The following is an 11,753-nucleotide window of genomic DNA, read 5'->3' on the forward strand; positions in this document are numbered from 1 at the left end:
TGGTTCAGATATGGATATAGCCCTCAGATTGAGCCTCTCCGATCTCCTCCTTATGCTCACAGTATAGCAATAGCAAAAAGGCTCTCTCTTTTCCACAACGCGTTTGCCATGGCTTTAAGTGACGAATCTCAGCAGCTTCAAAACCCTCCGATGGCCCTCGACGCTCTGTTCTGCGAGGAAGATGACTTCGACGAGGCTCTGGCCGACGATTCCGACGTAATGGAGTCGATTCTCCCTCCGGTCCTCCTCGAGAACGACCTTTTCTGGGAAGACGACGAGCTCACATCCCTAATCGGGAAAGAAGAGGCACAGATTAGCGATCTGAGCTCGGACGCGTCCGCGGCGAAGGCTCGGCGAGAGGGCGTGGATTGGATTCTGACCGTTCAGACGCATTACCAGATACTTCGACAGGTTCGTTTCGAGCCTCCAGTTCCATAGAGACAAGCCGTGGATGAGTCAACTCGCCGCCGTGGCTTGCCTCTCCCTCGCCGCCAAGGTCGAGGAGACCCAAGTGCCGCTTCTCTTGGACCTTCAAGTAAGTTGCACGCCAAGTGCTTGTTGAAATTCCCCAATGGCGGCGATGATCTCTTTTTTTTTCTTTTTTTTTTCCTAACCTATTTAATGTGAATGGATGGACTTTTTAGGTTGAAGAATCTAGATTCGTTTTCGAGGCGAAGACCTTAACCCAAGAAGAGGGCTTTAGAAGAGTAAAGCCCTGCTCGGAATCGGTGTATCTCTCGAGCTTGAGCTCTAAAGCAGAGACGGCCATGGAAATGGCCATGGGAGAGTTGGAGATAAACCCGTCCAGAATCAGTATGGCAAGAGAGGAGAGGCTGAGTTGTCGCTTCCGGAGAGAGAGAGCTTGAGTCTCCACCGTGGAAATGGGTCTCTGGTTTGGGACCGAAGCTGGTGGGAACAGAGTTGTTGTCGGAGATGTCGGCGCCGGAAAGTACGAGCTCCAACATATTGTCAGTGAGCGATTCATCCCTTTTACGTTTTTTTTAATTGTGCGTTAATGGCGGTCACAGAGATTGAACCAGAAATCCTGGCCTTCGTTTTATACTTTTATTTCATAGGGAAGATGACGCATATGTGTAATATCTTAATCTTTAATCGTTTAAAAAAATGTTGGGTTTGTACATTATATTTAATTAAATTTAAATTAAAAATAAGTTGTATATATAAATGGGTTTATGTGTGTATTGATTTGTTAGCGTGTATGTGTCAGGAGAGAGAGAGAGAGAGAGAGAGAGAGAGAGAGAGAGAGTTAGTAACAATAATAAAAATAATAATAATAATAATAATAATATTAGAGGGTATTAATTTAAGTCACATATGACATCCACGTCATAAAATTGTTAACAGAGTTAGTAAAAATTTGACGGAAGGGGCAAAAGTGAACAGATATACGAGTTCAGAGTAATTTTTTATGAAAATCCGAGTTGAGGGTACACTTCGTTAATCGAGTAATAGTTCAGGGGGGATTCTTGTAAATTATCCTATTTTTTATTATTATTTTTCAATAATTCAAATTTATTAGATTCGGCTTTTGTACCGCCCGATTTTTAATCAAAATGATTTTGAATATTTCTTAGATAGTTTTTTTTTTTTGCATGGATCTCAGTCAGGCAAAACCCATAGAATCGCAAATTTGCAACAGACAAATACTGTCGTTTTCTTATAATGACTGATTATCTGCATTGATGGGTAATGTTAGGAATACTGTCTGCTGAATATAATGAAATAAAGAGGAATGATTACTAAATATAATAGAAAGTTGATTTTATTAGCATTATTGATTAGTGTGTTATTTTCTAGTTAGAATCAATAACAACTATCATTCATAGTGTTAATGCGTTTTTCTGATCAACATTCACGAGACACGTGTCGGAGTGCGAGCTTGCAACGTGTATCGATCTTAGGTTGCAGGCATCGAATCTCGTATGGCTCTGATTGGATCGTAATGGGTGGAAGATATCTCGTGGCGTTACAACTGTAGTGGAGACCTTCGGGAACTCGACGTGGGTGGCGTGGTTTACCGTGATCTTCCTTTTCCTTATCTGAAATAGAAGAGACAAAGGGTGATATGTAATGAAATGTTCCTCTTACTAAGGGAAGAACATGAGAATTGGATTTCTCAAATTCTTTGACACCTTTTTAGAGGGAATATAATGTGGCATAATTTCAGCTTTTGTTTGTGAAAAGAAATATGAGAGAGAGAGAGAGATAATAATTCTTCTTCAATTCTAGAGAGAAAGGAAGTAGATCATTCATCTTTTGTGTTTTTCTAAATCAAAGGTGATGGGTGTGGAGTAACTCTAGCATTATTTTGCGGGTATGTGTAGAGTGAATTTTTAGAGAGAGAAAGAGAGAAAGAAGTTAGAGAGAGAAGTTGTAGTATTTTTCTTCTCTTAGAATGAGTTGTTCTTTGCTCTTGGATGATTAGAGTATTTATAAGAGTTTTGTTTCTTGGGCTCCAAAACTCCTTGAGGTTGCTTGTGGAGTTGGTTGAAAATAATTCCCTTGGGGGGTCGAAAATTCCTTTGTGGGGTCGGGAGTTCCTCTTGGGGGTCGAGAATTTCTTTGGGGGTCAGGAGTTTCTTTGGGGGGTCGGGAGTTCCTTTGGGGAGTCGGGAATTCCTCTTGGGGGTCGAGAATTCTATTGGGGGGTCGGGAGTTTCTTTGGGGAGTCGGGAGTTCCTCTTGGGGGTCGAGAATTCCATTGGGGGTCAGGAGTTTCTTTGGGGCGTCGGGAGTTTTTTTGGGGAGTCGGGAGTTCCTCTTGGGGGTCGAGAACTCCTTTGGGGGGTTGGGAGTTCCTTTTGTTGTATTTTTTATTAGGAGTGTCATTTTTCACTTGTGAAAAATAACGACATAACATTAACCCCCCAGTTTCACGTGTGACTTGTCGTGCGAGAAACTTTATAGTCTTGGAGAGTCTTTTCTTTGCCTTTTTTTTAGATGGCCTTTGTGTATGCTCGTCCGAACCGCGAAGGGTCTGACTATATGCTTTTTGGCTTGCTTGTCTGGATCGCTGGGATTCGATCTTCTTCAAGTTTAGGTGAAATTTACTCCAAGTAGTGCAACAGCCTTAACCGCTTGCGCCCGGGTACAATCTCGGTTTTAGGCTAAGCGCGCTCAAACCTCTTGGATCGGGGTTTCGCCTATCTTTGGATCGTTCCGCGGTGCTCTGGGTACGGGGTGTTACACCGCTTGATGATGATTTCAACCAAGCCATCTGAAGTCGGGTTCGAGCGACCCAGAACCACGGAGGTCGAAATGTGTTTGGAGCCACGGGGGCCTTAAGCGACTCGATCACGGGGATCGAGCGACCCTAAACCGCGGGGGTCGGGATTTTCGGAGCCACGGGGGCCTTAAGCGACTCGATCACGGGGATCGAGCGACCCTAAACCGCGGGGGTCGGGATTTTCGGAGCCACGTGGGCCTTAAGCGACTCGATCACGGGGATCAAGCGACCCTAAACCGCGGGGGTCGGGATTTTCAGAGCCACGTGGGTAACTCTTATCGTGCGTCCTCTCTCATTAGACGCTTGGTCGAGAGCCGCAATGTGTGGCGGAGTCGGGTTGGCAAGGATTGGTCCCATTTCCGCTCGAGGGTTCACCCGTTCGATAGGGGGAGGATTCTGCGAAATCTCTCTTCGGTCGTTGAGCCGTTGCCTCAAGCCTTCCTCATGGTGGGGAACGGGTCTCGGGTCGTGGACGCGTCTCGGTGGCGCAAATCTTCGAGTGTCCCTGCTATCTGCCATGTCCTCTCTGTGGCCTAGGCGATCGAAGGCGGACGGACGCGAACGATCCGTTCTAGCCTCAGAGTAGGAGCGAGAGCTCCGTGAGGAGGCCGGATGGTTTCGTGGCCTTTGTTCAACAATCGTTCGGCGATCCTCGCGGCGTTGGTGAAGTCCACGAACTCCTCATTCCCTTTCAAGGTGACTGTGGCCGATGTCTCGAATGCTCGGATCAGGGGCGTTATCGTTTTCCTCTTGAAAGGGCTCTTGGGCTTCTCCTTCAGGGTTGTTGTCGAGGCCTTGCTCCGAGTCTTGAATCTCTTATCCCAATGGGATGTACTCCGATGCGTCTTGCTCATCAAAGATGTCTTCGGCGACGGTACCTCGACCCTCGATCCTGTCGATAATGCCGGCGAGGCGGAAGAGATTCGTCTCGATCTGTTCCATTCGTGCGTCTCGAATGGGTGCAGGGAGAGCCTCATCCCGAGGGGTGTTATCTTCTTGTGATTGGCAAGTTCGGGCCCGAGTGTTGAATGCTACGCTTCCCGTCGGAGGGAGTCCGCCCTCAGAGATGGCTAGGTGCCTAGCCATTTGTTGTTGGTGAATCTTGTGGTCTTCCGCGGAGGAAGTGAGTTTTTCGGTGGAGAGCTCATGGTTGTTCTCGAGATCCCCTCCTTCTAGCGCCAAAATGTTAATGCGTTTTTCTGATCAACATTCACGAGACACGTGTCGGGGTGCGAGCTTACAACGTGTATCAATCTTAGGTTGCAGGCATCGAATCTCCTATGGCTCTGATTGGATCGTAACGGGTGGAAGATATCTCGTGGCGCTACGACTGTAGTGGAGACCTTCGGGAACTCGACGTGGGTGGCGTGGTTTACCGTGATCTTCCTTTTCCTTATCTGAAATAGAAGAGACAAAGGGTGATATGTAATGAAATGTTCCTCTTACTAAGGGAAGAACATGAGAATTGGATTTCTCAAATTCTTGGACACCTTTTTAGAGGGAATATAATGTGGCATAATTTCAGCTTTTTTTTGTGAAAAGAAATATGAGAGAGAGAGAGATAATAATTCTTCTTCAATTCTAGAGAGAAAGGAAGTAGATCATTCATCTTTTGTGTTTTTTCTAAATCAAAGGTGATGGATGTGGAGTAACTCTAGCATTATTTTGCGGGTATGTGTAGAGTGAATTTTTAGAGAGAGAAAGAAGTTAGAGAGAGAAGTTGTAGTATTTTTCTTCTCTTAGAATGAGTTGTTCTTTGCTCTTGGATGATTAGAGTATTTATAGGAGTTTTGTTTCTTGGGCTCCAAGACTCCTTGAGGTTGCTTGTGGAGTTGGTTGAAAATAATTCCCTTGGGGGGTCGAAAATTCCTTTGTGGGGTCGGGAGTTCCTCTTGGGGGTCGAGAATTTCTTTGGGGGTCAGGAGTTTCTTTGGGGGGTCGGGAGTTCCTTTGGGGAGTCGGAAATTCCTCTTGGGGGTCGAGAATTCTATTGGGGGGTCGGGAGTTTCTTTGGGGAGTCGGGAGTTCCTCTTGGGGGTCGAGAATTCCATTGGGGGTCAGGAGTTTCTTTGGGGGGTCGGGAGTTTCTTTGGGGAGTCGGGAGTTCCTCTTGGGGGTCGAGAACTCCTTTGGGGGTTGGGAGTTCCTTTTGTTGTTTTTTTTTATTAGGAGTGTCATTTTTCACTTGTGAAAAATAACGACATAACACATAGCATTTGTATTGAATTGAATTACATGATGGTCATCTAAGTTCGGATGGTGAGCTAAAACATGGTCGGTGATTAATCTAATCTTAGGTAGTTGGATTGAAATCACATATGTGGAACACTTGTGAAAGGTTGATCACTTAGTGGGAACATTCTACACATTCGGTATGTCTACGGCCCGGACAAGCTTTAGTTGTTGATGTGTCGTTTAAGGAACCGTTATGACACACTAACCGGGGTCGCTATGATGGTCACGGTGAGACTTGATATAAATCCTGAAGTGGTCGGACTTCTAGATTATATTATTGGGTTCTTTGACTCATTCGTTAATGGCTACATGTAGTTGCCTAAATACTTATGTCTTGGGAATTCGAGATATGATCTGAGCAGAAAGTGATTCACAGATATGGGATCCAACTTTCTTGAAAGAAGGTCAATGTTCACTCACCTAAAGGTTGATTCCAAAATCAATTGATTGCGCGGAATTTCATAGTAAGTACGAAAGAATCTTTCGATGGAAAACAACGGTGCTTAGGGCTCATGTGTATCGAGAAAGGTATAACAGAATAATTAACATTTCTCGTTACTAGTTGAACCTGGAGAACTGTGCTCATAAACTGACTATATCAATGGATTCTCATAAATATTGAGTAAAATATTATTATAGTAACAATAACAGTGCAGTCTCAGTTCATCTTGTGGTATGACGCCGAGATTGACGAACTTAATGTATAAGAGAGAATAGAGGTTTCGTCTATTTATTCATATTCTTGAGCTTCAGTTACTATGTTCATAGTCCCTAAGGTGGCTCTAATAATTAGACAATTGATTGCACACTCACTACTGCAATTGGTTGTAATATCTTTCGCATTCGTAAAAAAGTATTTTACGAATAAGTTATCAATCGTTAAGTAACTTCAGAATATCACTTAGATTTAAATAGACTTGTAAAAAAGCAATTTAAATCAGCCCATAAGGACCAATATGGCTTCTGGTAGACGTGCAAAACACGCTACATGGGTCTTAGATTTGATTGATCAAAGCCCAATAGGATTGAGGCTTTTCTCAAACAAGAAATAAATATTTTATATTAATTATGATCCGATTTGGTGAGTAATTTATATATTATAATTATTTATGATAGTATCATGGAATATGCTCTAATATTATATTTATAGAATAATATATCTTATTGTGATAAACAAATAATATATTAATTATGTTATTTATTGAGAATATCATGGATATATTCTCTATTATTCTATTAATAGAATAGTATCTTTTATTGTGAGAAATAAATAATATACTAATTATGTTTTTATGGAGAATAGCATGGAGATATTCTACATTAATCATTTACCTGATGAATATATTATAATATGAGAAGTAAAAAATATTAGATATGATTTGAATATTTTATTTATTAAAGTATCTTGAAGATACTTGATTTGCTCTATTCATAGAATAAATATCTCTTAGTAAATAGGATAAGATCAAATCAAATCATATATTCTATTTGGGATAATCTAGAAAGCTATAAATAGGGGGCATAGGTTAAGGCAAAAATTGCCCAACATTGCACAATTCCTCTCTTGGAATTCGGCAGTCCCTTCACCTAGGTGTGGACGTTTTTCCTCTCTCATGGAGTTGAGAAATTCGTTCATACCACTTTCCAAATAAAGAAAGAATTATTCCGACACCTTGTTGGAATAATTGGTGAGTAAAGAGTTAGATCACACATTGGTCTTTATCCTTTCGGAGAATACATCTTGAAAGATTACGGTATCGATCAGCCGGAGCAAACGAGGAATCGACGATCCAAGAACGAGGAGCAGCCGAGGAATCCGAGAAGTAAGGAGTTCCAAAAACTAAGAGCGTGGAGGATATGTAGCTGAGCTGAAAGGTATGTAACCGAAATCCTCTTACAGTATTGTGTTGATTATGTTTGTTCAAATAATTTATACATATATATATATATATATATATCACATTCCATGAGAAGAGCTTGAGGCTATACAAAAATCATACTAATATTATTATAGTTGAAACTACTGAAAGAAGATAAGCTTGAGGTATAAAAATCATACTAATTTGCAATGAGAAGAGTTTGAGGCTTTACAAAAGCTCCAATATTAGATCTGTTGTTATTGAACGATTTCGAGTCTCCTGCTAATTAATGTTGACGTTAACAATTAGTGATTGTTCGCGTTCTCTTCTATTCCGCATTTGTAAACATATTGTAGGGTTAAGAGATTGGTTACCCAATAAGAAGTATTGAAACAATCGTTCGTGTTCAATACATGGAAACCATAATTAACTCTTTATGAATGTAATTTACCCTATAATTTGTATTAGAGCGATTGTTTGTGTCCGATACAAACCTGTTTTTCCTACGATTGGTATAAGAGCTAGAGTTAGATTCTCGTAGTTTACCATTTGACTCAATAATCATGATTTTTTATTTACTCCAGCTCGAAGAAAAAGAAATAATTAAAGCTTGGTCCTTTTTAGGTGCGAAAAAGAATCGAGTGTAACGGAACGTTTTATGAAGTTGTTTAAAGCTTTTATTTGTGTTTTATTAGCAAGGTAATAACATGATATAAAAGGAAAAACAACAAGCATAAAACGATTCAAGTAAAAACAAGAAACTAGTAAAGCAAGAAAACTAGTCACAAAATTTTACTCGAAATTTCTCAAACCTTTAAAACACGTTTTTCAATATAAAAAATTAAAAACTTTTAGAACTGATTCTAATGTGTTTTAAAAACATCCCAAACTCATAGAAAATCAACATGCTTTTTAATTTAAAGGCAAGAGCAATAAATTAAAAAAAATCTAAGATTACAATTCTAACTTGTCACAAAATTAGTAAACTTTCGAAAACGATTTTCAAGCTCATAATTTTAAAAAAACATGTACATGCTAATCTTTGACCATAGCTCTGATACCATTTGTTGGAATTGATCTAGGGTTTAAGAAAAAGATTAAACGCTTCGCAAAGCGGCGGAATTTTAAAAATTTTCTTTTCAAGTAAAAACGGTTTTTTACTAACCTAGACAAAGAGCAAGTACACGTAATTAAAAATCAATATGAGCTAAGAGTTTACTAACCTTTCTTGAAGCTTGAACTTTGAAGAAGCTTTTGGAAAGTTCGCAACGCTCGTCTCCCCTCGCAGCACGTCTCTCTTTCTTTCCTCGGCACCTCGAGCAACCACGAAAGTTTCTATCACTAAATCACTCGAAAAGAAGGAATCAGTGAGTGGGCACTTTTAAACGCTACGACTTAAGAACGAGTCTCGAAGTCGCAGAGCTAAACACTAGGTCGAGTGAGGACCTAGGTGCCAAGACAAGAAAAAATCGAAAATAAACTAGAGGGAGAGAGAGAGGATTTTCGGCCAAGTTCTAGAGAGAGAGTCTCTCAAATCTCTTAAACTTGGATGAATGAAAAGTGAGGAAATGAGGCTCCTATTTATAGGAGAGGTCTCACCTTCAATAAGGTAGTTTCCTCTTCTATAGAATATCACATATTCATGAGCAATTTCCTCTTTTTCCCTTTGAGACACTCGGCCAACACAAGGCTTCTAGAAGCCTTGATTTGTTTCCTATTTTGTTCAAGGCCTTGCCTTGTCTCTCACTTGGCCGATTCCCACTTTCCTCTTGGAGGAAATTTGTTTCCTCTTTTTCTTTTGGCAAGTATCTTGATACATTTATGCACAAAATAAACTCTCTTTCCTTGGGTATTATGGGCGCCTATTCTCATCTAGAAGGAGCTTCTAGAAGCTTCTTCATTTGTTCATGACAACATGAGAAAGGCCCATTAAGAATCTTCAATAAAATTCTTATGAAATGAAATTAATCCACAAGGCCCAGTAAATCTTATTTTGGCCGAGTGAAACTTGTCATCAAATGACCATGTCAAAAAATTTATTGACATTCATTTCATCCTATGTCTCAAAAGACAAAAATACTCTTTTGACTATTTTCGTTCTTGTTTTGACTTAGCTTCCAGTTTAACTATTCCTATCGATGTGATTCGTGACAGTGACCTCATGGACCCAAATGAACAAAGCTTGAGCTAAACACTTGGACTCAAAAGTTCACAAACCTTTTCCAAGTTTAGCTTAATGCCAACTGACTCCACTAAAGAGCTGACACTGAAAATCTCTCGGTTCAAATGAATTTGTTTTCTACTCAAGAATTCGACCTAATTATAATGAGCGGATCCACTGAATATTATCTATGTTTACCCTTCATGAATGTCATCAGCTAGTCGGGATTTACTAAATTATCATTTTACCCTTCTAGCTGTTATTTCCTCAACTCCTTTGTCGCTTGTGAATAAGTTAGAAACAATGTATTGACGAGGAGCTAACAAGTCACATTGTTTCATCCAAAAGAGTCAGGACTCAATTTGGACACTGGCCAGTTCATTTATTCACACTCCAAGGAACAAAGCATGAGGTGACATACATTGCATTTCAGCAATCTTGTACATGAATTCCATATCTATGAGAACTTCACAAAGTTACTCATGACAGACTCACAACTTAGTACTTCACCAATAGGCCTTGTTCGGAATCACATAGTGAGTCCGAACTTTGACTTTCTCAAATGAGAATACTAAGGTGTGAAATGGCATGTCTCATTTCAGGATTAAGGTAAGCATGATGCAATTCATACATAGTGACTTCGAGACATAAGAGGTTAAATGGTTTGTTCTTATCTTGTCTCTAGAAGTGCACTGGTCAATTCAGTACCTTCGGAAGATACCTAGAAGAACTATAGAGTCCCAAACTCTCAATGCCTCATAACCAGACATCATAGATTCTTCTAACAATCATACTGAGGTCAATAGTCCTTTGACCCTAAGATTGCGAATATATCGTTTTAAGCAAACTACGAAGAGTTTGTTCATGCAAATCTACATTTGTCTCTTCGTAAGTTGTTAAGTTTGTTTATGGACTAAAAGACTAAGGTTTTATCATAAAGCTTCAAACAAAGAAAGAATGAATGAACGTTTCAACTTTATTAATGAATAGATAGGCAATTACAAGCAAGAGTCTTCATGAGACTTTATTACATCAAATGTACAAAATAAAGACTACAACTCTTCTTGTGGGCACCATTGACAACAAACTCCCACTTGACTCAAAGAAGGTGTGTGTAGTCCTTCATGCCTAATCTCTCACGATGTTGGTCGAAGACCTTGTTCGCTAGGGCCTTGGTGAATGGATCTGCGAGGTTGTCCACCGTTGAGATCTTCTTCACTTCCACGTCTCCGCGCTGCACGATCTCTCGAATCAAATGGTATTTCCTCTCAATATGCTTAGAGCGCTTATGGCTTCTAGGTTCCTTTGAGTTAGCGACAGCCCCACTATTATCACAATAAAGGGTCATGGGCTCGTCGACGTTTGGAACAACTTCCAAATACTTAAGGAACTTTCTAAGCCATACAGCCTCTTTGGATGTTTCACAAGCAGCCACATATTCTGCTTCCATTGTGGAGTCAGCAATGCAAGATTGCTTAATACTTCTCCACACAACAGCTCCACCATTAAGGATGAACACAGATCCCGAAGTGGATTTCCTGGAATCCTTATCCGTTTGAAAATCGGAGTCGGTATATCCCGTCATAGTCAGGTCAGTACCTGAGTATGTAAGCATCAAGTTCCTAGTTCTTCGAAGATACTTAAGAACATGCTTAACAGCAATCCAGTGCTCGGGTCCAGGGTTGGATTGGAAACGACTAACTACGCCAACGGCGAAACAGATGTCAGGTCTAGTGCAAAGCATAGCATACATGAGGCTTCCTACGGCAGAGGCGTAAGGAATCTTCCTCATGTCTTCAATCTCTTGTGCAGTCTTGGGAGACTGGTCCTTAGAGAGTGAAACTCCATGCCTAAAGGGTGTTTGACCCCTCTTGTAGTCTTGCATCGAGAAGCGATCCATCACCTTATCAATATAAGATGCTTGAGAGAGCGACAGGGTCCGGTTTTTCCTATCTCGAAAGATTTGGATCCCCAGAATGTACGCGGCTTCTCCTAGATCCTTCATATCGAATTGCTTTGCCAGCCAAACCTTAACCTCAGATAACTTACCCACGTCATTACCAATGAGTAGTATATCATCGACATATAGTACCAGAAACACAACTTTGTCTTCGTGTATTAACTTGTAAACACAAGGCTCATCTATTGACTGTTCAAAGCCAAAGCTCTTTACAGTTTCATCGAATCTAATATTCCATGACCTAGATGCTTGCTTTAATCCATAAATGGACTTAAGCAACTCACAAACCTT

At 40.6% G+C, this 11,753-nt stretch overlaps 1 protein-coding gene across 1 annotated transcript; it reads left to right on the forward strand.

Moving 5' to 3' along the window:
• The first annotated feature begins 69 nt into the window (after positions 1-69).
• On the forward strand, positions 70-1,084 carry LOC149398342 (cyclin-D3-3-like). The gene is made up of 2 exons (XM_089615741.1): positions 70-535; positions 645-1,084. The coding sequence occupies exon 1, from the start codon at positions 109-111 to the stop codon at positions 436-438; it is 330 nt and encodes a 109-aa protein (XP_089471867.1). The 5' UTR covers positions 70-108; the 3' UTR covers positions 439-535; positions 645-1,084.
• Positions 1,085-11,753: the final 10,669 nt, after the last annotated feature.

This window comes from Urtica dioica, chromosome 5 (genome assembly GCF_054948205.1).
Source record: "Urtica dioica subsp. dioica isolate 48M chromosome 5, U.dioica_male_clone48M_v1_H2, whole genome shotgun sequence".
Lineage (NCBI taxonomy): Eukaryota > Viridiplantae > Streptophyta > Magnoliopsida > Rosales > Urticaceae > Urtica > Urtica dioica.

Excerpts from the sequence above, each read along its gene's own strand:
- LOC149398342 (XM_089615741.1), top strand. The coding sequence starts at position 109 with ATGGCTTTAAGTGACGAATCTCAGCAGCTTCAAAACCCTCCGATGGCC.